Source organism: Gopherus evgoodei, chromosome 14 (assembly GCF_007399415.2).
Source record: "Gopherus evgoodei ecotype Sinaloan lineage chromosome 14, rGopEvg1_v1.p, whole genome shotgun sequence".
Taxonomy (NCBI): Eukaryota; Metazoa; Chordata; order Testudines; family Testudinidae; genus Gopherus; species Gopherus evgoodei.
The window spans coordinates 28849503-28877485 of record NC_044335.1 but is presented as its reverse complement, the minus strand read 5'-3'; the positions used below and the strand labels follow the sequence as shown (position 1 = coordinate 28877485).

General features: G+C 51.0%; 1 protein-coding gene across 2 annotated transcripts; it reads left to right on the top strand.

Annotated features, from left to right (window-relative positions):
• Nucleotides 1-224: 224 nt before the first annotated feature.
• ZNF341 (zinc finger protein 341) lies at nucleotides 225-27763 on the top strand. 2 transcript variants are annotated; one of them, XM_030532787.1, is made up of 15 exons: nucleotides 225-453; nucleotides 9154-9264; nucleotides 10267-10454; nucleotides 11578-11730; nucleotides 12532-12771; nucleotides 13896-14091; nucleotides 14367-14451; nucleotides 15335-15525; nucleotides 16438-16631; nucleotides 18457-18665; nucleotides 19721-19817; nucleotides 21819-21951; nucleotides 23314-23425; nucleotides 24766-24836; nucleotides 26742-27763. In XM_030532787.1, exons 1-15 carry the CDS (start codon nucleotides 423-425, stop codon nucleotides 27254-27256), a joined length of 2526 nt encoding a protein of 841 aa, XP_030388647.1. In that variant the 5' UTR covers nucleotides 225-422; the 3' UTR covers nucleotides 27257-27763. The 2 variants fall into 2 exon arrangements, with proteins under 2 accessions (XP_030388647.1, XP_030388648.1); XM_030532788.1 differs by lacking the exon at nucleotides 225-453 and adding an exon at nucleotides 1289-3026.
• The last annotated feature ends 220 nt before the right edge of the window (nucleotides 27764-27983 follow it).

Genomic DNA, 27983 nt, shown 5'->3' with positions numbered 1-27983 from the left:
CTGGGCACCCCATTCCCCATAGGAGCTCTACCCCCTCATCTGGGCACCCTATTCCCCATAGGAGCTCTACCCCCTCATCTGGGCACCCCATTCCCCATAGGACCTCTACCCCCCCATCTGGGCACCCCATTCCCCATAGGAGCTCTACCCCCTCATCTGGGCACCCTATTCCCCATACGAGCTCTACCCCCCCATCTGGGCACCCCATTCCCCATAGGAGCTCTACCCCCCCATCTGGGCACCCCATTCTCCACAGGGACACCCCAGCTCCCCCACAGGGGCTTTACCCCCCATTTCATGCTCCACCGCCCGCCCCCTGCAGACCCCGGCGCGAGGCTCCCCCTGGCGGCCGGCTCGGCGCCTCCAATCCCTTCCCACAATGCCCGTTCAGGCGGCTCGGGCCCGGCCACCGCGGCTCCAAGATGGCGCAGACGATATTCGAGGCGCTGGAAGGTAGCGGGCTGCGGGGCCGGGTCGGGCGGGCTGCGGGGCCGACACGGCACCTCCCGGGGGCGTCGCAGCGCCAGGCACGGCCGCGGCTCTTCCGCGCCGGGCGCCTCCCCTCCCTCCGCTGCACTGGGGCTCGGCGGTCGCGGGGCCGCCCCAGGCAACCCGGCCGGCCGGGGGAGGGTTCCTGGAACAGCCGCGCACAGAGGCAGGAGGCTGCGCAATCCTCGCGCTGCAGCGGCCCGGAGCAGTGTCATCCTCGTCCCCGGGGGACCGTCCGGAGCAGTGCCCCCCCCCGACCCGGCCAGCCGGAGCAGTGCCCCCCCCCAGACCCGGCCAGCCGGAGCAGTGCCCCCCATCCCCGGGGGACCGTCCGGAGCAGTGCCCCCCCCCCGACCCGGCCAGCCGGAGCAGTGCCCCCCCCCAGACCCGGCCAGCCGGAGCAGTGCCCCCCCATCCCCGGGGGACCGTCGGGAGCAGTGCCCCCCCCGACCCGGCCAGCTGGAGCAGTGCCCCCCCCCCCGACCCGGCCAGCCGGAGCAGTGCCCCCCCATCCCCGGGGGACCGTCCGGAGCAGTGCCCCCCCCCAGACCCGGCCAGCCGGAGCAGTGCCCCCCCCAGACCCGGCCAGCCGGAGCGGTGCCCCCCCCATCCCCGGGGGACCGTCCGGAGTAGTGCCCCCCCCCCGGACCCGGCCAGCCGGAGCAGTGCCCCGCCCATCCCCAGGGGACCATCCAGAGCAGTGCCTCCCCACACCCCCCCCGGGGACCTGGCCAGCCGGAGCAGTGCCCCCCCCCCCGACCCAGCCAGCTGGAGCAGTGTCTCCCCATCCCCGGGAGACCGTCTGGAGCGGTGCGCCCCCCCAGACCCGGCCAGCCAGAGCAGTGCCCCCCTACCCTCGGAGGACCGTCCGGAGCGGTGCCCCCCCCCCCCCGAGACCCGGCCAGCCGGAGCAGTGCCTCCCCATCCCCCGGGGACTGTCCGGAGCAATGCCCTCCCTCGCCCCGGACCCGGCCAGCCGGAGCAGTGCCCCCTCATCCCCGGGGGACCATCCAGAGCAGTGCCCCTCCCCAGACCCGGCCAGCTGGAGCAGTGCCCCCCCCCATCCCCGGGACCGTCCGGAGCAGTGCCTCCCACCTAATACATGGCCAACTGGAGCGGTGCCTCCCCTATCGCTGGGGGGGCCATCCGGAGCAGTGCCTCCCCCATCGTTGCAGGGACCGTCCGGAGCAGTGCCCCCCCCCAGACCCGGCCAGCTGGAGCAGTGCCCCCCCATTGTTGGGGGGAGCCGTCTGGATCTGTGCCCCCCCCATCATTGGGGGGACCGTCTGGAGTAGTGCCCCCCCATTCCCGGGGGAGCTGTCCAGAGCAGTGTACACCCCCCACTGGCATAGACCCGGCCAGCCCGGAGCGGTGCCCCCCATCCCCAGCAGAGCTGTCTGGAGCAGTGCACCTCTACCTCTGTGGGAACCTGCCCCTGGCATCGACCCAGTCTGCCTGGAGCAGTGCCTCCCACCTCTGTGGCGACCCCCGCACCATAGACCCTGTTGGGATGGAGCAGTACCCCCTCATCCCCAGGAGAACCATCTGGAGCAGTGTCCCCCAACCTGGGGGAACCCCCCACAGAGACCCAGCCTACCCAGAGCAGTACCCCGCTCCCCTAGGGAAGCCCCCCTGAACCCAGCCTGCCCAGAGCAGAAGCCCCCCCATAGATCTGGCCTGCCTGGAGCAGTGCCCCTCCCCACTCATGGGGAACCCTCCCAGAGACCTGGCCTGCCTGGAGCAGTGCCCCCCCCCCAGGAGAACCCCTCCAAGACCTGGCTCACCTGGAGTACTGCCCCCCAACCCTGGGGACCCGCCCCCAGACTTGGTCCACCTTGGAAGACCTCCCACCCCCTGCATGTCCCCCTAGAGATCTGGCCTGGTACAGTGCCCACCCCCTGGAGATCCTCCATCAGAGACCCGGACTGTGTGGTGCAGTGCCCCCAGAACTGCTTAGGAGACCCAGCTTGCCTGGAGCAGTGCTACCCAGGGAGCCCCCCACCCTGGGAACCCCCCCAGAGAGACCCTGCCCACCTGGAACAATGCCTCTCTGGGAACTTCCCCTCACCCGTGTTCCCTGTTGGGAGACCCCAGGGCTAGGAAGACCCTTTCCTCTCCTGGGACAGCCCAGCCCTGAGGGCCAGGGAGACTCCATCCCCTTCTGGGAGACCCAGCCCGCAGGGAGATCCTGCTCCTGCTCCTGTATGCCCTAAGGAGACCCCCTATCTCCAAATTCCCCTTCCTGAGAGACCCAGCCTTCAGGACTCAGGGGATTCCTCGTGCCCCTCCTACTGATTAACCCAGTCTCCTCCTCTGGGGAGTTCCTGTCTCTAATGAGACCTCACCCCACCCTCTCTTCCTAAGAGAACCCCCCCAGGCTCAGGGAGCAGGACTTGCCCTCTGGAGATGCACCTTCCCTCTCCCTGTAGGGCTGGGAGCCCGCTCCCTTTCAAGCCCCTCAAAAATAAATGTGGATCTTTCATTCATCACTCTGTGACATTGGTGCATTATGTGCTGTAGGTGGCAGTGTGAATCAGGTTGGTAATGGATGAAAGGGGAAGCTAAGATTCATAGATTCAAGGCCGGAAGGGACCATTCTGATAATCTAGTCCAGTAGTTCTTAGCCAAGGGTACATGTGCCCCTGGGGGTACACAGAGGTCTTCCAGGGAGTACATCAGCTCATCTAGATATTTGCCTAGTTTTACAACAGGCTACATGAAAAGCACAAGAGCAGTCAGTACAAACTAAAATTTCATACAATGACTTATTTTGTACTGTTCCATGACCTATACACTGAAATGTATGTACAGCACAATATTTATATTCCAATTGATTTATTTTATAATTATAGGTAAAAATGAGAAAGTAAGCAATTTTTCTGTAATGTTTGCTGTGGCACTTCTGCAGTATGTCTGATTTTGTAAGCAAGTAGTTTTTAAAGTAAGGTAAAATGTGGGGTACGCAAGACAAATCAGACTCAGATGACACCAGCAGACAATTGATTTTCTTTTTTGGTGGTTCAGGTTCTATAGTTTCCGCATCAGAGTGTTGCTCTTTTAAGATTTCTGAAAGCATCCTCCACACCTCATCCCTCTCAGATTTTGGAAGGCACTTCATATTCTTAAATCTTGGATCGAGTGCTGTAGCTATCTTTAGAAATCTCACATTGGTAGTACCCTCTTTGCGTTTTGTCAAATCTGCAGTTAAAATGTTCTTAAACCGAACAACATGTGCTGGGTCATTTCCAAGACTGCTATAACATGAAATGTATGGCAGAATGCAGGTAAAACACAGAGCAGGAGACGTACAATTCTCTCCCAAGGAGTTGTCACAAATTTAATTAACACATTTTTTTAACAAGTGTCATCAGCATGGAAGCGTGTCCTCTGGAATGGTGGTTGAAGCCTGAAGGGGCATACAAATATTTAGCATATCTGGCATGTAAATAACTTGCAATGCCGGCTACAAAAGTGCCATGCAAACACCTGTTCTCACTTTCAGGTGAAGTAAATAAGGAGTGGGCAGCATTATCTCCTGTAAATGTAAAAAAAAACTTGTTTGTCTTAGCGATTGGTTGAACATGAAGTAGGACTGAGTGGACTTGTAGACCCTAAAGTTTTGCACTGTTATGTTTTTGAGTGCAGTTATGTAACAAAAAAAAATCTACATCGGTAAGTTGCACTTTCACAGTAAAGAAATCACACTACTGCACTTGAGGTGAATTGAAAAACATTTTTTATCATTTTTACAGTGCAAATATTTGTAATAAAATAATATAAAGTGAGCACTGTACACTTTGTATTCTGTGTTGTAATTGAAATTAATATATTTGAAAATTTAGAAAAACATCCAAAAATATTTAATGTCAATTGGTAGTCTATTGTTTGACAGTGCGATTAAAACAGCGATTAATTGCAATTAATTTTTTTAATCACTATTAATTTTTTGAGTTAATCATGTGAGTTAACAGCGATTAATTGACAGTCCTATTAAAAATGTAATCTGGCCCCCTCCCAGACTGAGCTTGGCATTCCTGGCATGAATATTAAGACAGAAATTAGGTTTTTAAAATTCTTGAGCTTCAGTAATTTTAGAGTGTTTTAATTATCAACATAAACTATTAAAATAGAATTCTAGGTGTCCAATTCTCTTCTTACTTTTCCTGCTTTTTGCTTATTTCCACATGGACATTGCAATAGACTTGTAAATTTCACACCCTGGTTCTGATGCACTAGCAGGAGTTCCTGCAGTGTTTCCCTTACAAATACTGCCGGGGAATAATTGTAAATATATGTGTGTATTTTAAAATATTGGTTTCTCTTGAAATTCAAAACAAAATAAAACACGCATGCTCCTGCAACGTTCAGTTTCCTACAGTATGGAAAGAAATGCATGGTGAATTTGTAAAGGAGCATGAATTGTATAACAGCTGCTTTCCCCTTGCTTCTCTGGAGCTGCAGAGCCATGCTGTTCTCAACAGTCTTCCCTCCTATATGAAACTGATAGAGGAAGGGAGTTTGCAGAATCTGCCACTGATGAGAAGAGGTGCAGCTGACATGATGACTTATAGATAAGGCTAAGATTTTGTCACGGATATTTTTAGTAAAAGTCAAGGCCAGGTCATGGGCAAAAAAGGAAAATTCAGGGAAGCTGTGACCTGTCTGTGACTTTTACTAAAAATGTCTAGGACAATATGGGGATCTGTGGATCCCCACACCGCCTGAAGCAGGGCAGCTGCACAGAGGCTAGGAGCTATCTGTAGCAGCTGGGGGCCGTGGGGCAACCCCATCCCCACAGTCTGCAGCTCCGAGGTCCTGTGGCGCCCAGGAGCTCGAGGGTTCCCCGCCACTCGGGAGCTTGGGAGTTCCCCCACTGCTCCCAGTTGCCACCTGCCAGCTCGGGAGTTCCTCTGCTGCCCCTAGCGGCTGGGAGCTCAGGAGTCCCTCCACGGCCTGGGATCTTGGGGGTTCCCCACAACAGCTGGGAGCTGCAGGGTACCCCACCTCCCACTGTGGGGTTGCCAGAGGCACTGGGGGTACCTACAGCTCTCAGCCCCGCAGGCGATGGGGAACCCTGCAACTCCACACTGCTGAAGTCACGGATTCCATGACTTCCGCAACCTCCATGACTAAATTGTAGCCTTACTTATAGATATGCTCCTAATTGGGGAGTGAGGGAGAGGAAGGCTCTCCACCCACCCTTCTCACCTTTATTCATAGGGATAGTTCTGAAGCAAATTGCCCAGCCTGCAGCTGGGCTGTCTGCCCAGCAGGTGTAGGAGATTCTTCACCCTGGGTTTCCCCTACACCTGTACAGCAACTGTATTGGGATTCTGGGGCATCCCATGCCACACCCTACAAGCTGCCTTCTTAGAAGGGAAATGAAGAAGAGAGACCATATCTCATTACACACAGAGAACTGTGGCAGAACTGGGACTATCCTGTCTGCTTCCTGATGGGAATCTGATGAATAAAACAGACCATGCCTCAAAATCAGTTTCTGGGGCAAGGGCTGCAAAATGGGTGATCTTATCTCTTATTTAACAGTTACAATAATTGTTTAGAGAGAACACCCCCAAGCTCCCATTAGGGGTTGGTATTAGATATATTGTTATTTGTTGCAGTGCTATGAAGTGTGATGGCTACTTTACACACACTAGTAAAGAAACAGCCGCTGCTCTGCAGAGCTTATGATATAAGGTCCCGGTCCTGCATGTGTCACTGAATGTAGTGCTTGGGACAATGAGTAATCCCACTGATGTCAATGGAGCTACCCCCAAGAGTGAGTACTGTGCTTGGCAGTAAATGTGTGTAAGATGGAGCCATAGGTTCAAATGAGACACATCTATTGGGTGTCTGGGAAGTGGGCGGGCAAAGCCCGCCCACTGCTAAAGGATCCTCCCCCAGCCTAAGGGGAGGAACCACAGGGCCACAGAACCCACTGAGTGCAGGGGACAACTAATAAAAGAACAGGGACAGGAGTGAGGTCAAAGGGTCAGAAGGAGGGAACCTAACGGGGACACCGAGCAGAGAACCCCGGACAGCGCCCACTGCTCCTCGAAGGCGTCAAGGGAGCCAGTGGACGCCGCCCAGAGGAACTCCGCCCGGATGCGTGATCGGACCATGGAGCGGAAGCAAGCCCCACAGTCACCGGAGTCTCCGTCGGCCAACCTCCCCTCCCTGGTCGCGTGGATGGCCTTTTTCGCCAGGGCGAGGAGGAGGTTGACCAGGAGGTCCCGGGACTTCGTGGGGCCACGGATAGGGAGTGCATACAGAAGGAGGTGAGGGGAAAAGTGTAACCAAAAACGCAAGAGGATGGCTGTGAGGAGCCGGTGTAGGGGCTGCAACCTGGCGCACTCTAAGTACACTTGCGCCAGGGTCTCCCTCACGCCGCAGAAGGGGCAGGTGTCCGGGACAGGGGTAAACCGCGCCAAGTACACGCCCGTGCTCACGGCCCCATGGAGGAGCCGCCAACTGATATCCCCAGTGGGCCGTGGGACCAGGGTGGAGTAGAGGCTGGCCCACCGGGGCTCCTCACCCTCCAGAGGTGGCAGGAGGTCCCGCCACTTCGTATCAGGGCGGGACACGAGGGTGAGGAGGTGAAGGGTGTGGAGCACGAGCGTGTAGAGCTGTTTCCTCGGCGCAGTTTGGAAACGTACCGGCTGCAGGTCGTGCAGCCGGCTTGCGGAGAAGGGACGGGGGGGGCGGCCGGGCCTACGGGGCAGGGGCCCGATGAAAAGGTCCGGAGGGCTTGGGGTGGGGGGTGGGCGGGGCGTGCCCTCCCGCAGGACCCGGTCGAGATAGGCCCGAGCAGCGGGCGGCAAAGCGGCTCAAATGAGACACAACAAGGAAGGTTAATAAACAAAAGGCAAGGAAGGGGGGAAATCGAACGGGTCACAGGCAGACTGATCAGGTTACTCAGTTAAGGCATAAGCAGCTCTTCTTGATGGTTCAGTTACTTGAGTATATTAACTAGCTCCATGTGGGTGATGCAGGAGTAGTGAGTTCTTAGCTAATCTTTAAAGTGATGTGTATGTGTGCAGTTGGTGAGAGTCCCTCTCTCTCCCTTGTGGAGGCTCCTTGGCACCTGGGTTGTCACCTTGGCAGTCCTGGAGAAGTAGATCCTGCAGATCTAAATACTCTCCTTGCCGTTTCTGTTGCACATTATATTCTTCACTTCCTGCCCTAAACCCTGGCATGGAGGGGACCTATAGGAGGAAAGCAGAGCAGCTTCTCTGTGATGTTTCCTTATGTCTTTGCAATCAGTTGCAGGATTTTCAAACATCTCCTCATGCTATTTACTAATTGGCTTCTCATCAGGATCTGCCTGTTAGCTGTACTATTTGAAAATGATTTTACCTTGTAAGATTATTTGCTCTTTTTGATTGTGGTGCAGTAACAGCATCACCATAGTTAAGACTGTGTTAAGGTTCAGTATTAAGAGGAGCTTTAAACCTTTAGTTTGTAAAAATCTCATTGAAATGGCAAAAAGCCAAAACACAGAATATAAACTGAGTGCTGTTTGAATTTGTCGTGGCTTGATGAAAAATGAATTGAATCACCCCTTTTGGGCAGTTTCTTCACCCCTTTTACAAGAAATCTAAATCGCTCTGGGAGCTGTCCTTTGGCTGCTTTTTGTCTCAGTTAATACATCTGTAGACAAACACTAATGAGTTTTTAAATAACATTGTAGCTGCAATGGAAAAAATATTTGTGCTAAGGTAAACGTGCCAATTTTTAATTGAATGGCAAATGTCCCTCAGTGTGAATGTCATCACTGGCTTCTGTGGGATGCTAAAATGGGAAAGACCCTAACTGAGGAATTCTTTACAAATGTTGCTCTAGCTTAAGGGAAAGTTCCTTGAACTGGGAAAGCAGAGACCAGGAGTTCAAATCTTACCTCTTCTAAGTGCTATTGCAATTCCCTACCCTTATTATTGACTCAAGCCATGAACTTTGGCCCAGAAGACAGGGAAGAACTGCTGAACATTCCTGCCCTTTTTAAAAATACCTTAGCAGAGAGTTTGTGCAAGCCCACTGCAGGCCCAGGTTAAGATCCCTGGATCTTAACTCAACAAACCCCAAGTCTCAGCCACTGCACTACATGGCTTGTGAGTAACTGTACCGGCCTGAGTTACCCTCTGTGTGACATGGTGACCTTAAACTAGTCTGAGCATAAAATCTATTAAATTCCAATGTTTCTGCACCTCCAAGTGGCAAGTGCCACTGATCAGACCCCCCTTCTGCAGCTAAAACTCTTTGCCTTCCCTGGGAATAGCTTCCCCAAAAACCAGCTCTCTCCTTCAGCTGCCAGATCTTCTTTTGCCTCTTCTTACCCACTCCTCCCATGACCATATAAAGAAAGATGAACTGGCTTTCTACTCTTAGGATCTCTTTTCTCTCTTAGGATAACTAGCACATAGAATAGGTGGCAGCGGGGTTGGGGTGGGGGTGGAACTCAGCTCCGTGAAGGAAGAAGAACTAAGCGGGAGACATAGGACCCCTGAGGGGGAGCCACTTTTCAGTGTTACTCTTTTAAGTTGTGTTTACTGTAGGATACATTCAGATGGTGCAGAGTGAGGTTTCAGACTCAGTGAACCAGCTCTTGTCCCAGAGGGCCTGCTTGGATGTTGCTGTTAACCCTTGCTTCTGTCTCTGTTTCAGGAATGGATAATCAGACAGTGCTGGCTGTTCAGTCCCTGCTGGATGGTCAGGGAGCAGTTACAGATCCATCTGGTCAAAATGTCAGCACCTCCACCACCATTCAGTCCATGGGTGAGCCCCTCTCTTCCTTGCATGTGCAAGCAGAAAGAGACTCTGGAGGGCTGCCTTTCCTGCCACACCCTCTGTCCCACTGACCATCAGAAATGGCTTGGCAAAACAGTTATCTGCAGACGGCTGGTGGAGAGTCACTGCTATGTGCTAATTCCTAAGGACTCATGGTCTGTTTAGCGAAAGAAGGCAGAACGTAAGGGGAGTGACGGACAATACAGAACATACTGTGTGGTGCCTGTCACAGACTTGGTGCGGTTGCCCAGAGGAAGAGAGAGTGGGTTGGGATTAGTCTCAGCAACAGGTCCAGGCCATGCACTTCAGGGAAAGCATGAAGGGAGGGGCACTTTCTGCATGTCACAAACACCTCTTGCTGCAATAAACGCTCAGGTTGCTCGATTATTTGGGGACAGATCATTGTGTAGCTAATTTAGGTGAACAGTCATGGTAGTTGCTGACTTAAATGCTTATGAAAGTCTGACTTTTCACTTCAGCCCTTTATCAGCAATACCAGGCTCCAGAGCTGCTCTCCCCAAAACTGGAAGGCGTAGGCCAGACAGTGTTTTATCAGGGCTCACTTGGAAGATGCAGAATTATTCTGTGACCTTTCCCCAAACACATGCAAGTGAACGCTGTGTAGTCAGCCTCTCCCTCCTCCATGCATTGCGGCTGATCTGTCTAAAGACAGTTCAGCCTGATCTATTGAGCCTTTTTGATGTACTCAGAAGGAGCAAGAGGAATGCAAAGTTCAATTACTTATTTCTCATCCTCAGTAGGACTTTCTGCAGCTAGAGCTCAGCTGACAAAATAGCTGAAGCTGCACAAGGCAGAATAGAATTCAGCTCACCCTCCCCTAGTTCTCACAGCTCTGTGGGGCTAACAGCAGGAAAGCACCAAATTGTATTGTCCCTTTTCTGACCCTAACTATAGTTGAGGTAGCTCCATAGTCTGAGGAGGAGAAGGATCCTGAAGCCAAATCAATGATCTGTTCCCTTCTGATTGCAGATGACGAGGACGTGTTCTTGTGTGGGAAGTGTAAGAAGCAGTTCAACTCGCTGCCGGTGTTCATGACCCACAAGAGGGAGCAATGCCAAGGAAACACCCCTTCACTGGCCACTGTCTCATTGGCTACCAACAGCGTGTACACTCCGTCCATCACATCCGTGCAGCAGGCTCAGAGTGCCAATCGGCAGGTAGCTACATGGCATGCTTGGAGGTCTCTGCGACACTGACTTTGGAAGGCAAAAGAATCCAGGGGTGAAGATTTACTGAATCCAGTTACACATACATAGTGAGAGGGTGCTGGATGTGGCATCCTCATCCCTGGATCTGTCTCCTGGTTCCTTCAGCACCCAGTCTCCACGCACGACTCCATATATCCCGGTGTGCCATGTCTGGGGAGAATTAAAAAAAAACAAAAATCTTCCCTCTACCCCAAACCTACCTTTCGCCAGAATTGAATCCATGCAGCTGTTCTTCTGCTTCAGTGCTCCTGTATCCCCTCATACACACAGCATACTTTCTGCTCCTCAAGTCAACCAAAAAGATGGAATTATCCAGGAATTTTAAAAAAAAAGTGTTTTCCCCCCACTTAAAGTGAATCTATCACTGGGGAAAGGCGCTGCCGACTCAGGAGGCATCAGTCCTCATCATAACCACAGAACAGGGACAGTGTGAGCAAAATCTTCCCCCATGCTATCACCCCCAATGTACCTCAATTGTGACCTTATGGGAGCACCTCTAGAGGTGAGAAGGAAGTACAGTCTTCCTGGCCATCTAGTCCCTGGCCTTCCTGAATTCACCACATCACCTGGTTAGTCAGAGCATTCCACTGAAGGTCTTCGTGCTCTTTGTTCCCCAGGTCACCTTTAAGAACCAACGTGGTTTGAACTGTAAATGCATAGCCAACTCCCCATCCCATCTCCAATCGCCTGATCCATCAGGTCTGCCAGGATTGATTCATTCATAGATTCTGAGGCCTGAAGATACCACTGTGATCATCTAGTCTGATCTTCTGTATAGCACAGGCCAGAGAACTGTCCCAAAATAATTCCTTTTGAACTAGAGCATTGGAAGGTCTAGCCCAGTGTGGTTCCCTGTTTGTTACAGGATGGCAGGATAGACCTGTAGGTGAAGATACAAACAGTAGCAACCAGTAGATCTCTAGTGTGGCCAGTCAAGTGAGGAGAGCTGGAGGTAGCAGAGACTCATCGGTTTAGTAAAGAGCACATCCTCATTCCTTCCCTGGGCATTTCAGAGATTATTTCTCTTGTTCTAGTGTTGAGCCCCAACACTTTTTTTTCCCCATTCTTTCAGCAAATTTCCACATACATCACGGTTCCTCCATCTCCGCTGATCCAGACGCTAGTGCAGGGGAATATCTTAGTCAGCGATGAGGTGCTGATGTCAGCCATGTCCGCATTTACATCCCTGGACCAACCAATGCCCACGGTGCAGCCCTCCGTGCAGGTAAGGGGAGTGCGCTTTCCAAACAGACGGAGTCCCCCCGCTGAATAGCGGAGGGATCCAAGAGTTCTGGCTGGCAGTGCCACCTGCACAGTTCAGAGAGCTGCTTTGATGTTGGTGCCTGGGCATCTTCTCAAAAACAACAGCAGAGGTCAGGTTGGAAACAAGAAGTGATGGGCCTATGCCAAGATCTGCTCACTCACACTGTCTCTCGCAGCAGATTGTGCCGCTCTTCATAATATGATCATCCTTGGTTCTTTCTTGTGTGCTATGATCCCCCATGAAATAAAGTGTATGTTACAGTGTAACCATCAGGAACCATCTTTGTAACGGCCACGGGGATCAATGGGACACCTCTTTCAGAGCTGTTGTTTAATGCTGTCTGCAGACTTTGGTAGGCGTCCTGTGCTGGTTACCCTCTTTGCATTTTGAGGGTTTTCCTTGTACTCAGCAGGGCTACAAAGAAAATGAAGCAAATGCTTGGATTCTAGAGCACAAGATGACCATCAGCAGGGAAAAGTGGCAGTATGAGCTGCTGCATATCCTCTCAATCTGACCCATGCGCGGTATATAGGTGGTTGTTCGATTGCTCATTGCTTCCTTAGAAACTAGATACTGTATTTAGTAAGGTGCCTACATCTGTGTTAAAAAGTGCATTTTGCCCAGAGTTTGCTTTGTCTGCCAATCTGACAGTGAATTATGAATTATGTCATGAGTGAGGCCTCTGTAACTCCAGCTGGAAGTTGCTTGACCTGTACTGCATTTTTAATGCCTTCTCTGTTTGTCTCTTGTTCCGGTTTTCAGAGCACCTTGAGTATGCACACGGGAGCTGGATACCTTTCCCAGCCCCCACCTCCTCCGCCACCCCCACCTCCTCCTCCACCTCAACCCCCACCTCCTCCCGCTCAGACACTGGGAGCACCGGGACAGCCTAGCACTGGTGGCAGCAGGGTGGTGGAAGTGTACAGCGCACCTGCTCCTATGGCAGGAAATGGCACAGTGGAGATACAGACGCTGGGGATGCAGCCCTATCCGCCCATAGAGGTAAAGCCGTGTCTCTGGCCTCGTATTGTGAGCTTGGCCATGGGTCATCCCTCAGATGCTGCTCTACTTTCTGACTGATTCATGACACTTAAGGCTCCCGCAAGCCCCATTTCACAAGTTGGGGAGAAAATGCTGCTCATGAGTTAGCTAGATTAGAAATGCAATTTGTCATAAAATTAGAGTCAGGGAAAGATGTGTTAGGTCGTCTTGTAATCAGTGAGTATTTCCTCTGTGGGAAAGTAATGAGCAGAAAGATGTCAACAAGCTGAAGGGAATTCGGAGAACATGAGAGTGATTAAGGGACTGGAGGGATTGATTGATGAGGAAAGATTAAAAGAGCCGAACACATGTAGATATGTTTAAGGGGTGGGATTTCCTATAACTGCCTGCGAGTATTGGAAAGGGTATCTGCTGGGAAGGCGGAGACATTGCAACGGGATTGAGCTAGGAGTAGTGGGCCGAAACTCAGCACAGGAAAGCTTAGTCTGAATATCAGAAAAAATATCCTGACAGTGAGATTCCTCAGGCAGTTAAATAGTCTCCCAGGGGAAGTGGTGGCAGCCATGTTACTTTTGACCTTGAAACAGGACTGGGGAGTATGCGGTAGGAGAGGACATGCCAAACTTCTCCAGATGCCCTTTTCAGAAAGGGCCTCAAACCGTGTTACTCCAGATTGATGACTTGGTCTACTTTGCTAACTACACCCTTCGCCTTCCCAATAATGTTGTCAGTTTGTTTAACTGGAATCTGCATAGCAGAACTTCCTCAGAAATCTTCCTGAGGTTGGTAACAGGGCCTTGAGCTTTTTTACTTTCAGGGTCACAGGTCTGAATCCAGACCCAGGCTGAGGGTGATCAGCTCTGGAGAACAGAGCTGCTAATCGGGGGCTAGCTAGCTCTTTGTTTTGAGAGTTTATACTTTGGTGTCCAGATCTTGCTAATACCTCCTGAAAACTTGGCAAGGTTCAGCCTGAGAGCTGCCCTTTGTGCATTGGTTTAGCCTCCCTTTGGTTAAAGAAACAGATTACTGGTTTGATCCAGTTAGGCAGGATCCTGGCTAATGATCTAGCATGGCAACTTCTCCACGGACTTAGCAAACGTATTTTCACTGGTGCATTATTCCAGGTGCCAAGCCAGTGTGTGGAAAGTCCTGTGTATCCCTCCCCTCCAGTGTACAGCCCAGGGAAGCAGGGCTTCAAATCCAAAAGCACTAACACTGCTGCTCCTTTGACCAATGCGGCTGGAGGAAACGTGGCCGGTTTTGATTCCACCTCGACCTCCAAAAATAGGCGTTCCAAAAATGACAGTGGGCTGCAAGAAGGTACGTCTCCTTATGGCCAGCCCCTGTTCTAACTCCTAGACCATCATGTCTCCATTACGTTGCACTTTTAGTTTGGAAGCTCTCGAGACTCTGTTAGCAAATGTACAACACAGTGTACTCTTACTATGCTATACAAAAAATAGAATTGGCACCTATTATTGTCCATGGGACAAACTCTTGTGTTGTGGCCATTCATATCCCATCAAATGTTCCTTGGTCCTGAATGCAACAGAATTGGAGTAGCTAATTCCCATTATGCACTCTTTCTATTTCAGGGAAACCTAAGTCCCCCAAACTGAAGTGCACTTATTGTGACAAGGCCTTCACCAAGAACTTTGACTTGCAGCAACACATCAGAAGGTAACAGTGAGATGCTAACCCAGATGCAGCAGGGATGGCCAAGTGGGGTGGGCTGTTGATTGCACAGGAGGCGTGAGCTGTAATTGCATCATCTACTTTTTGAGTATGAGCTGGTTTTGGAGTCCTCTTTGCTCACTAGCTGATGAGAACATCCACAGTTCCTGTGACCTGAAATGCCCGGCCACCTTCACCTCCAGAGCTGCCCCTTGGGAGCGAAAATTCAGAGCGATGCCTGAAGAGGAAGGATAAAAACTGTAGTCTCAGCTCTGAGCAAAGATGTAAAAGCTTGATGGGCAGTTAGCAGGAGTCATTTGAACTCCAAGCCCGTCCTGGGGCCCCTCACATGGTGACCACCAAGCATCAGAAGTGGCTTCTGGGCCTGTAACAGAAAGAGAGAGCAGAAAGATCTCCTTCCCTGTAATTTGGGGTGGGGGGAAGAGAGAGGGAAGAGGACAGGGTTTCCCTCTTCCTAGGCTAGAAGCAGAGTGAGGGGACAAGAAGAGATCCTCTAATGCTGGAGCAGAAGAAAGGGGTTTTATTCTAAACCAAGCAATGATGGTCAAGTGGCTTATTGGATCAGTGCAGAAAAACGTGATGACAAATGTTCCAACTCCATTGCAGAGCTCCTCCCCACCCCCAAACTACCCCTGGGCTGTAACTCTGTGTTCTGTATGTAAGGCCTGTTTCTCCTGCTCCACGCACAAAATCCATTGACACCAGTTGATCAGGTTCCCAGCCCTTTGCAGGGGATGCCCAGGAGTTAATCTGCCAAGCAGCTAGGTTCTCAGTTCACTCCTGGGACAGCTGCCCCCTGTGATCCATGCTTGCAGGCCACCACCTCCTGTCATGCATCTTCACTGATGTGCTTTGTTCTGCCCTGCAGCCACACAGGGGAGAAGCCGTTCCAGTGCATCGTGTGCGGCCGAGCCTTCGCGCAGAAGTCCAACGTGAAGAAGCACATGCAGACCCATAAAGTGTGGCCTCCGGGGCTCGGGTGCACCATCTCCCGCAACTCCATCACAGTGCAGGTCATGGCACTGAACCCCAACCAGCAGGAGGATGAGGAGAATGCAGGTGTGCTACCCTTAGAAATTTTCTGTTAGGAAGCAGAGTGACACTTCCAGGATCTCTGAACGCTCCTCATTCCCAAAGCTCCTTCCCACCAATTTCTTTCTCATGTTAGCTTCCTCTGGAGTTAAAGCCAGTGATGCCACCATCTGGAGACCAAGCATTTAGCAGCATCTATTAGCTAATCCACAGACCAAACACGTGGGCTAATGCAACCCTGTGTGCTCTGGCTTGCTGTTCTGCACTGCTCAGGGTGGTGAAGTCTCATCTAATGGGTCAGTTCAGAATTTGCTTGGTGTGGAGGAGCTCCCAGCTGGCATCCAGTGGTGTAGCCAATGTTTACACCAACCTCCCCCGAATGGTGGCATGGAGGATGGGGCAGAGCACGACTCAGCTCTGCTAGTTCTCAAGGGATATGTGGTCCTATCAGGCCATAGCCAGCTGGCATAAGTCACAAAAGTCTAGGGATTGCTCTGATGTACACCGAAGCTAGGCAGCTAGTGAATCAGGGATGCATAATTGGCTAGCTGATGCCTCTCGTCTCCTGCACTGAGCAAATCTTGGAGGAGGAGTGAATATGGCCTTAGATCGTCAGGGACCTGTTGAGCTCTCTTTTCTATGAGACAGCTGGCACATAGCTGGGAGCATGACAGGTAAGAATAGTGGGTCACAGAAGGGTAGCCAGAATAATCAGGGCCCTTGATAAGCTGTTGTAAAGGGGAGGTTAGGGGAATTGAATTGTCTCTCCCAAAGAATTGGCTCTTAGGAAGGGAGCAGGAGGCTGGCCCAGAGACCAAAGCTGAGTGTCACATGGCAATGCAGGACTGGGGCCTTGGTCAGTTTTCAAAGCTGTTAAAAAACTGATCTCAGGGATGCTTCAGTTTGTCTTTCTCTCTCTGCCTCTGCCCATTCCTCCAGGCTTAAGCCAGGCCTCCAGGAACTCTCCCCAGCAGCCTCAGGCCATGGCCCCCACAGAAGAGAGCGAGGTTGGCAAACTGGAAGCCAGGCAGGTTGTCCTGATCGATAGCTCTTACCAGTGCCAGTTCTGCCCCAGCAAGTTCAGCACCTACTTCCAGCTCAAATCACACATGACGCAGCACAAGAACGAACAGGTGGGTGACGCGTTGTGGACACTCATGCTTGTGGGGCCCGCATCAGTAATCAGACTGAGACGTTAGTTTCGCTCCAGTGGCCTTGGTCTAATTATCAGTGAGGGTCAGGTAGGCGTGGAATGAACATGGCAGGTTCTCCGCAGCACAAGCTGATGCCTGTCTTTATAGAGTTCTCGTGGCTCTGTTATAATTGAGTGCATTCAGGTCATAAAACCGGCGGCTGCAGTGCTGCATTGTGCTTTCTGGCTCTCCTTATGTGGATCTGGATTGGAAAAGAGCAGCTTCAAGCAGAGCCCCAGCCCTACTGTGTTGACTGGAAGAAATCAGCCAAGAGGTGGACTAGTTGGCAGCCGGGGAGAGCTAGAATAAGCAAATCCAGAACACTTTAAAATGGTCAGCAACCATCAAGTTGTGGAGTAGTTGTCTATGGAATCATGTGATCTCATTTCTATTACCCTTATCCTCCCTCCTCTGTCCTGTCCCACTCATTTGCTTTTGGTGTTTACAACACCCAGCTCGCAGGGGCCCCGATCCTGGCTGGGCAGCCTCTGAATGCCACAACAATAGAACTGATCATAAAAAGAGGTGGACTTAGCCCAGCTCAGTGGGAGGGAGGGCATTTGGGTTTATCTGTTGGGGCTGTTGCCTTGCTTGTGAGTCCCTGTTAGCCTCAGCTGTGGCAATGTTGAGGCTGCGTGTTCCCAGAGTCTTGGCTACCCGTTGGGAGAAGATGCTATCAGGGAAGAGCGTCCCAGCATTTGGCTACCAGCTGTGTGTGTCACTGACTAGCTCTAGTGCATTTGGGCTAACTGGTCTTGGAGACGGCTGGGTTGCCTACTCCGTCGGCACAGTGGGGCTGGAGCACCAACCCCATGAGTTACCCCTAGGGAAGAGTGAAATTAACTTTCACTCTTGTGCTACTTTCTGGTACGTGCTGTGAATTTCTTTAGACCTCAGATCTGACCCATAGTAACACTGGTACAGTGTGACTGTGACCATTATGTTGCAGAACTGTTTTATTTAAGATCTTCTGCTACCGTCTCCAAGAACGTCTGAACAGAAGGCCGTTAACACGTTTAACAATGGCATGTGCTCCTGCTGCTGGCACCGGGTGGGGGCTGCTTTTGGAGTGCTGCTCCTGTAACTGATGGTGCGTAAACAGTGACTGTGGCATGATGAGACACTCTGGGGACTGAAATTGCCGCTTTTGTTCATAAACACAGCCAGGCTAATTTAGTGCTATCCAAACTAGGGGAAAAACCAATGGTCCAGCAAGAGAGGAGGAAATTAGTAGCAATAATAATTTGACAGTGTGTAGTGTGGGGAAGATTTTCCAAGGTACGGAGGGAGGTAGGGCAACTAACGGCCAATGAAAGTCAGTGAGAACTGGGCACCTGACTGCTGTTTGTGATTTTGGAATCTCCCCCTGTATCTTTAATTAATGGATCTTCACAGTGATTTAATTAAACCCCCAATGAGCTGATAACTATTATCATCCCCCTGTAACACATGGAGAAAGTTGAGGTTAAAGGTGGGATTTTCAGAAGAACTTTGGTGACCTAGGCGCATGGTTCCTAGTAGCTGTTAGTGAAACTTGAGCTCCTAAGTCACTTAGACACTTAGGAAAATTGCCCGCTCAATGACTTGCTGAAGGAAGCAGTTTCAGAGCCTGCAAGAGCATACAGGAATCCGGAGTCCGAGTCTTACGCCCTCACCTTAGAGTATACCGCATCTGTTGGCAGAGGAGTCGCACTGTTTTTATTGCCAATGTGCATCACTCTAGTAGCTCTCCCTTCCTCCCATAAATCCCTACCTCTTCCTCCAGGTGTACAAGTGTGTGGTGAAAAGCTGCGCTCAGACATTCCAGAAGCTAGAGTCCTTTCTAGAGCACATCAAGAACCACCAAGAGGAGCTGAGCTATCGCTGCCACCTGTGCAGCAAGGACTTCCCCTCCCTATATGAACTGAGCGTCCACCAGTACTCCCACAGCCTGCTGCCCCAGCACAGCCCCAAGAAGGACGTGGCCGTGTACAAGTACGGTAGCAATCCGAACAGTGGTTACCAGGCGCGGTAGGAGAGAGTGACAGCTTCGCGCTTCAGGCCGAGGGTGTGTGCTCTCAGACCAAGCGCTGAAAGGACACGAGGGGAAGCATGTGGGACCTTGTTTTCAGCCTCTGGGATTATACTGGGCTCACACAGTGCATAGCTGAGTGCCCCGCTGCCTGGCGACTGTGGCCAAACACTGCGCACAGAATGTGAGTCTGAGGGCTTGGGTGCCACAGGTGCAGATGTGGCTGTTGGCATTCACATATGGAGGTGAACTGGCTACCTGGGTGAATTAATCACAATCAACATCTGCAGTAAAAGGTGTCACTTATGTACCAGTGCAGGGGGCATGGGAGCTGTGTCCAGGCAAACGTGGCCATTCCACAACAGTCTCATTCTCATTTTAAACCATAGCGGGCTTTGTTGACCTGAAAGCTGATAGATTGGTTGATGGAAGGAGCAAGTGAGACTCTTGTGCCTTGCTCTGTGTTTGGTGAACAGCACTTACAATGCTATGGAAATGCTGATGGGAAGATTGCAAGTAGATTGAAGAGCACAGTGACTTCCTGGATTGCATCTGGGAGCCTTATCTGGATCATATACCATTATATTATGTGACTGCTGCTCGTTAGAAAGGCTTGTAATTTCTAGTTGTCCTTGCACTTGTAGAGAGGCTGGGGTTCATCTTGCAGTGAGTTAAGAGACGAGTGATTTTCTAAGAGAGATGGGCTCTGTTTAGGTTTGATTTCTCCCCTTGCCCCTCCATTCTGTATTTCTTGTAATGGGATAGGGGAAGGATTCTTAAATTTGCAGAAGCCTTGAAGTGGAAATCTAGGTTTGCAAACTCCTGGGGTTGGGATAGGGGAGGAGGAGGTTATTTCTATTCTCCAAACACTTAGTGTTCTGTTACTGTTTTTAACTAAACATTGGGAAAACTGACTAGAGAAGGTACGTGGTTAATAACTGTCTGCAGAGGTAGGGTGTGGTATGGCTGCCGTGGCTGGTCCTTGCTCACATGCTCTCTTCTGTCTCTCCTCATTCAGGTGTGTCAAGTGTGTAAATAAATATTCCACCCCAGAAGCGCTGGAGCACCATCTGCAGACGGCAACGCACAACTTCCCCTGCTCTCACTGCCAGAAGGTGGGTGGGGCTTTTTGCACGAGATGGCCCTCGAGAGATGTTTGGCTTTCTGAGGGATTTTGTCTCCCTTTCCTCTCCCTTTCTACCTCAGTACAGATTGGCAGGTCCTCTAGGACTTCTCAAAATAGGAATGGGGTGTGTGTTCTTGCCCCCTTGTCTCTCTAGAGCAGAGTCCATTCCTCCCCCCAGTGCCAGCTTTTCTGCTGCACCCCATTCACAGATCAATGAACTTTTCTCCAATTTCCTGCCATCCCCTCAACCCTGCGTCATATTGAGCCTCAATCCTGCAAAAGGTTGAGTGCCCAGAGCCCCAAATACTCTATTGAAAGTGGAGGACGCTCAACACCTGACAGTATCTGACCCTTTTACTGTACTGGAACACTGGTTGTTACGCTGGCCTGCCTCACCTCCCAGAGTCAGGGATGGCTAGAGGAATGAGGCCGGCTTTAGTGTTGTTTCCGTGGTTTCTTGGCTTCTCCTTCAGCCCCCTCTGTGACCATTAGCCTGTTCCCTCATTGTACCACTAGGCACATCCTGCCTACAGGAGGAAGGATGTAGAGCCCCAGCTTGCTAACTCATCATTTGTCTCCCGTCCAAATAAACCTCTGTGTGCCCCTCCCACTGTTGCCCTCTCCTCTTTTGGATCAATGCTATGTGTCCTTGGAAAGGACAAGCCTGTCCTGATAGCGTGACAAGCTGGACACCCAGGCAGCCTTTGGCTGGAGATGTTCCGATCACCTCACCTCCGGGGGTGGAGGGGCAAAATTGTGGCTGTTGAATTCTAATACGCTTTGTTCGAAAATCTAGACTAAAATATGGACCCTTGCTCCTCTGTTTATAGCTAAGGAGGTGAAAATCCTGCAGTGGGGGCAGGAACAATCTCAGAGGAGTGACCACTTTGTACTGAGGTAGCTCAGGAAGGGGAAACGCACACCCGCCATGGTTAGTAACCCATCTTTCTTTATGTGTCGTCTTTTGTCCCCCAAGGAGACAGGTGCTCTCTGTACAAGGCTGTGGCCGTGTTAGGGTTAGCTTGCTGCTTTTCACATCTGCATGGAGGGCAGTCCATTCCCGCTCTCCCATTGATCCTTGGGGGACTTCACAACACGCAGGGACAGCAGCCTGAGACTCCTGCTCTTGGAAAGCCCTGTAGCTGGGCAAATTTTTTTGCCTCTAAGTTTGTGAGTTACTAAGATTGCATCTGTGTGGAGGGAGTGTAGTGTAGCAGCAGTGGGAGCTAGGAGTGCTGGGTTCTCCACCTAGCTCTCATGTGGACTGGTGGTATTGTCATCAGCAAATCATTGGACTGGTGTGTTTTAGTTTTCTCGTGTGTGAAATGAACTGTTAATAATATCGGCATGGCAGATGCCACCCGTTAATGGACAGGTGCTTTGGAACCCTGTGATGGGAGATGATTGGGGGGGTGCACGGTACTGTTAGTATAAAGTGCAACGGGTCTCTGCCACAGTTGGTCTCAGTACTGCCCCCACGAAGTGAGCAGAGTGAGTGCTTCTCAAATATGTCCCTCTTGTTATAAAAGCTGTTTGCAGGGGTTGCAGCCAGCACTGCTTTAGCATCTGAAGCTGTTTTAAAGCTGTTTTTGTGTTTTCCTCGTGGAGTTCTGCAGGCCTCCTCTAAGCTTCGCTCCTTGGGTTTTATCTAGGTAAAAATCCCTCACCCCTTGTGCTTGCTCCCACAGAGAGAGCTCCAGCCCCCTGTGGGGAGCAGACTCTGAGTCTGTGGGAGCTGCTGGCCCAGCCCCCCAGCCCAGGAGGGATTAGTGCTACGCCCAGTCTGGTCAGACCCTTTCTTCAGGACACCACTGATTGGTTGCACTGACAATCTTCAGCAAACCCCAATATTGACCCCTGGCAAACTACCAGCCCCAATGTATTTTTAATGGGGCTCTGCCACAGAACAGGGCTGGCTGGGCCCTAGGGTCCCTGGTTCTGACAGTGGCAGACTATCCTGTTACAGTCCCCTCTTTTTCTGTGCTCACAGGTGTTCCCCTGTGAGAGGTACCTGCGACGGCACCTCCCCACGCATGGAGGAGGGGGCAAATTCAAGTGCCAGATCTGTAAGAAATTCTTCCGCCGGGAGCACTACCTCAAGCTGCATGCCCATATTCACTCAGGTATGTGCTTCCTCATGCATGCTCTCCGCTGCGTCAGGCCTCCTTTGTCTCTCTGGGGAACCCCCCAAGGGGCAGAGCTGTCTGGATGGTATTTAGAGAGGATCAGTATTCAGTGTTTTTTTGATTCCGGAGTAAGTAGTGAAGTACACAACCTTTGGTTCCAGCTGCTTTTCAGAGTAATCCCGTGCTGTTGAGACAGGGTTAGCTGTTGAGTCAGCTTGGCGATCTCACCTCAGCACCAGCTGGTGGATGGAAGTGCAGCACACAGCCAGCCTCCTCCCTTCTCAGGCTTGCTGGGGCTAGCAGCGCTGGCTTGGAGGAGGAGCACTCAATGGGAAGTGTAACCATCCACCCATTGGCCAGAGGGAGCATTGCTGACCTGGGGCCTTTCAGGGAGGAACTACATCAGGAGTTCTCAAACTGGGGGTTGTGACCCCTTAGGGGGTCATGAGGTTATTATTTGGGGTGTCACGAGCTGTCAGCCTCCACCCCAAACTCGACTTCACTGCCATCATTTATAATTGTGTTAAATATAAAAAAGTGTTTTTAATTTATAAGGGGAGAGGGGTCACAATCAGAGGCTTGCTATGTGAAAGGGGTCACCAGTACAAAAGTTTGAGAACCACTGCACTACAGAGATAGGTATGGGAGTGGGAAGGAGTCACTTCTTTCTGCACTCATGATTCGGGCCTTCCTGCCCTACTTTGGAATCAGAGCACAGCCAAACACGCTTGGGCCTGATGGAGTAAGGGGGGGTTCTCTCTCTGGGGAACAGTGCTACATGAGGGTGGGCTGGAGGTGATTTGCCTCTGGAGTCTTACCTCTGTTTTTATTGGGATGGAAGATGATTCTTCTCCTGCCCTGTCATAGCATGGGGAGCAAGTGATGCTGGCAGGTTGGAAAAACTGCGCTGTCTTCAGAAAGTGGCAAAGGGACATGCCCTTTGGGGAGGGAAATGGAGATTTGTTATAGTCTCCTGTGTCCCCTACCCTGAGAGTTTTCACTTCGGCACCTTCAGGCTTTACACACAGCTGTCTCCCTGGAACCTGCTGTTAAAACCCTAGGGACTGGTCAGAGGTGATCTCCTGCAAACCCCTCGTCTGGGGCTGAGCAAATACACTTGGCTCCATAACCAGCAGGGCATCTGTAACTAGAGGAGAGGCCTTTGCACAGCATGGCTATCAAGTCTCTGTGCTAAAGTGGTGACCCAGCTTGCAGGGAAAGCAGGGGACATCACAGAGCAGGAAAGCAGAGGCTGATGCTGCTGCCCAAGTGGAGGGACTAAAGGGTTATTAGAACAACGATAAGCCCTGGAGCCCAGTGCAGCCTGTATGTCCCTGACTGTCTCTCTGTCCTGCGTAGGTGAAAAGCCCTTTAAGTGCTCTGTATGCGACGCAGCCTTCAACCGGAAAGATAAACTGAAGCGACACATGCTGATCCATGAGCCTTTCAAGAAGTACAAATGTCCCTTCTCGTACGTACCAAGTGACCCCTGGCAGCCAAGAGCAGAGCTGGCTTTGTTGTTCCTGAGATCACACTGTGCTTTGGGAAGGAAGGTTTCCCTCAGTCTGCACAATGAAAGGGCTGTTATAAGCTCTCAGAGTGTGTGGACAGCCCCTATCATGTGGCACCAAACAACCCACTGCTTCTTGGGGAGGCTCCATGCTCTAGTGATTTTGAGCAGGGAGCTGGGAACCAGCAAGTCCCAAGTTCCAACTTGCTTGGCGCACTCCCTTCATCTCTGCCTCAGTTTCTCCCTGTGTAAGATGGGGCTGATCCTACTGCCTCCTGGCGAGGTTGTGAGGTTTTATCACATCACACTGGTAGAGCACTTAAAAGTGCTAGATATTATCAAGGGGTTGCCTGAATGTGTGTAAATCCCATGCGCTCCGCCGTCAAACGTAGTGTTGCCTAATGCATGAGGCACTTGGGAAGGGTTCTTATTTCCACTTCAAAATGTCTTTAAAGCTTTGACCGAGAAATGCCCATCCTGCCCAGGGTTACATCATGTTGGCAGGACAGGGTGGGGAAGATGCCCCTTGCTCTGTGCGTGGATAGAGATCTTAAGGCACAGTCTGATGCCTTTCGCTGGCACTGTGTTCACTGAATGTGTCTTTGGTTTAAAAAATGTGGAGCCTCTCAATAACTGTCCATGGTCCCCAGGGGTGGGGGCGTCTGGCTTGGAACGTGGGAAATGGTTGCCCTCACTGCCTGGGCTGGCAGAGTCCCCTACCTTGAAGGGTAATTGAGAAAACATCAGTTATTATGACAAGAGACTGTACAGAGATACATCCTATCTCCTAGTTAATGTGGAGTAAGATGGCTTCAGAGCCTTGGTAATCCTGGGGCCATAACTCCAGCAATAGGCCCTTGCACATCCCAGCACCAATGGGTATGTTTCAGATACAAGAGAGAGGCCCCTGGCATAACATGGTCTTTCTTCGGTGGCCTCAGTTCACATGGCTTCTCCCCACTCCTCTCATCCCAGTCAGTTTGCAACACCTTTAACTCTGCTTCTGACTGCAGCTGCTTTGAATCACTATTAATACCTCTCTGTGAGGGTACCTCTGACGGGCACCGTGTGGCTTTCCAGTGGAAGCCATGTGCATCCACATTGCAGCACTCATCTTGTACCACAGTCGGGAGAATGAAATTGTGTGGTCCCTGTTGTAACACCTGGTGGATACACCCAGAGCTCTCCACGGCACATGGGTGGTGAGGGATGGTGTCTGAGAGCTAATGTATGTACTTCTTTCTGTCCTTACCACCCCCCCATCTGATTCAAGCTGGTTACTGGATTTTTTATTCTTACAGAAGCCACACAGGCTGTAATAAAGAGTTCAACAGGCCAGACAAGCTGAAAGCTCATATACTCTCCCATTCGGGTAAGTGGGACTGTAGCTCTCCCCCTGCTGCCCATAGCTGTGAATGAAAATGCTGCTTGAATTCAACTTAAGTGCTTAGAGAGCCTCTTAGGCAGGAGGCCAATGTGCACATCTCCTGGCTTTATTTTTCAACCAGAGTAGTAGTAGGGGTAAGTTGCCTACGAACTATCAAGCGAGTGGATTACTAGTGGATTATAGCAGTGAATAGTACAGGGTTTCTCAAATGGGTTGCCCCTTGTGTAGGGAAAGCCCCTGGCGGGCCGGGCCGTTATAATGATAATAATAGGAGATATACCTATCTCCTAGAAGTGGAAAGGACCTTGAAAGGTCATGGAGTCCAGCCCCCTGCCTTCACTAGCAGGACCAAGTACTGATTTTTGCCCCAGATCCCTAAGTGGTCCCCTCAAGGATTGAGCTCACAACCCTGGGTTTAGCAGGCCAATGCTCAAACCACTGAGCTATCCCTCCCTCCATGGCCAGTAAACCCCTCAGCCTGCACCACTTCCAGCAGCTCCCATTGGCCCGGAGCAGTGATCCACAGCCAGTGGGAGCCACAATCGGCTGAACCTGCAGATGGGGCAGGTAAACAAACCGGCCCGGCCCTCCAGGGGCTTTCCCTACACAAACGGTGACCCCTGTTTGAAAAACCCTGGAATAGTAGGACTCTTACTCTTCTCATCACTGTTGCTGGATAACACTAGTCTACATTGATTCCAACCACTAAGCACATTGTCCTAGAATTCAGAGAAGCAAGAGATGCCAAAGTCCTTATGAAATCAATCCGTTCCATTCCCCTGACAATGCAGGATTCTTCCCTGAAGGATACTCTCCTGCTTTGTCCAGCTATGACTTGAATGATGAGACGTTCACCACTTCCCATGGGAGATTTTCTGCAGTCTAATATAAGGAGTTTCCCATGCAGTAAAACTAACAGTGTCACTCACTGGCTCTGCAAACAGCCGCTGGCTTTGGGATTTCTACCTCTGCTACTGCAGGCCTACTTCAAGAGCCCTCGTTCAGTTTGCAGCTGTGTCTAAGAGCCATGCACGTTTGAGGCTATACAAATAATTAACTATGTGGCCAGCTTGGGATATAGGAATTCTGAAGCAGAGCCAGGATATTAGGTGTGCTCAATTGCATATTAATACCCAGAATGCTCTTTCGGCCCCATACCGAGTAATACCCCCATGTCAAAAGTAAATCTCTTGGGATTCAGATGAGCGTTTGTCTGAGTTCCACATCCACATGCCTAGAAACAAGTGAAGCTCCGCAATTCTTGTCTAACAAGTAGCACAACTGTAGATCTCTCCCTCTCCTGTCTCTGTCATGTCCAGAAACCTGAACAGAGCAGCTGGATGGAGTATGCACTGTAGATGCAACATCAGTTTGTTCCTCCAATGAAATTAAGCAGTTTCAAAAAATCAGTTCACTTTCTTTATGGTTCCTAAACCAGGAAAATCTTAAGTTTAAAAGCATGTGTTTCACTTTTCACTGTGTTCTCCTGAAATTGCTTCCATGGTATATTGCTCAGCTCCCTTTAGGGGCAGGAGCAATGCTGTCCTTACGATAAACTCTGAAACTAGGGTTCCAAATCACTTCAGGCTCCAACCTGCCATACGCATTCTCGGCTTACTTTTTTTTTTGTTAAATATAGAAAATGAAAAAATCTGATCTCTTTGGGGAGTGGAGGTGATTGTTTTAAGCAGTAAAGGAGCATCAAATAAAAGTTTTTTGGGAGCTTTGGGTGGGGATTTTTGTCTTGTTTTTGCAAGCAATAGTTAAAAAATTATTCAGCTTTGAAGAGCAGACACAACTATTGAGCCCCATTGCAGTGTGATTAACAGGTCCATCCACTGTAAGGAGGGTTCTGTAACAAAGCTCTTTCTCGTATTATGCTTGGCTTAGGAATGAAGATCCATAAGTGCCAGTACTGTAGCAAGTCCTTCAGTCGGCGGGCCCACATGGTGGAACATCAGCGCTCGCACACTGGAAACTACAAGTACCGCTGCCCCACCTGCAGCAAGGGCTTCACACGCCAGAAGTATATGAAGGACCACAAGTGCAGGCTGAACTCACCCATGGACAAAGAGCTTCAGATCAGGAAGGCCCAGAAGAAGCGGGGAGCTCGGCGGAAGGTGGGCCTTCCTCTTCCCAGCCAGCTGGCCCTGGCAGAGCTGAAGGACAGTGCAGAGGGGTTGAACCCCCGGGAGAGTGGCCCCAACAAAGAACAGTTTCCGGAATCAGACGCAGTCCTGTCCATTGTGGTTGGTGGGTCGACAGCTGCAGATTCGGACCTTGTAGTCCCTGGCCAGCCCAGCAGCATCGCGTCCAGTCTTGCCCTGGCAGAGTTGCAGACTGGCACAGATGTGCCGTGCGCCATGCTGGCTGTCCCTGTTTACATTCAGACTACGGACGGATAAAATTGTGACCTGTGTGTGCTTGGTGAGTGGTAGGGGATCTGCATTTTCTTCACCCACTGCTGGGGTTGCCAGACTCATGGTGAGATGGGATGAAGTGTCTGGATCACAGTGATACAGAGACCAAAACTCTTAGTGATGGAGATGGGTAGGGAAGACAATGACTTTCATCTCCACCTACCGAGGTACATGACTCCATAGAAGCCAGTGATGGCCAGCAGGTCCAGAGGGGAATGGTTACATTTTCTTGTCTCCGTTCAGCATGTGACGATGCGGGGGAGGGATGACAAGGAACCCTGAATCAGGGTGGGAAGAACGTTAGAGACCATGAGCAGAAAGCTTTGCAAAGCACTGTCTGCCCCATTCATGTTTTTATTGTAAAATCCGTATTATTGCCCCATATATGGGGAGAGGTGTGTCCTATTGCAAATACATGATCCTTCCTACTGGAAGCAAGTGCATCCTGATATCCTTTGGGAACATTGTTCATAAATACCCTAATAGACACTGCCCGTGTCTTTCTCATGTGTGTGTGTTAGCAGAAAGGCTGTATTATCTGTACTGTGTGTGGATATATGCGATGGGCCTGATGCTGCAGCTGTTCTGTGTGAAGTCAGGATGGCCGGCAGCTGTGGCATTGTGCCCACAGTTGTGTGTCTGAGTGCATATACGTGTGTGTTCTTCTCTTCTGTTTCAAGTTCTCACCAGGATGGTCACTGTATTTTAGCTC

Bases quoted from the DNA above. Each gene is read 5' to 3' on its own strand.
- ZNF341 (XM_030532787.1), top strand. From the start codon at position 423: ATGGCGCAGACGATATTCGAGGCGCTGGAAG. The intron at 12,772-13,895 runs GTAAAGCCGTGT...GCATTATTCCAG, and splicing joins AGCCCTATCCGCCCATAGAG to GTGCCAAGCCAGTGTGTGGA. The intron at 19,818-21,818 runs GTGGGTGGGGCT...CTGTGCTCACAG, and splicing joins CCTGCTCTCACTGCCAGAAG to GTGTTCCCCTGTGAGAGGTA.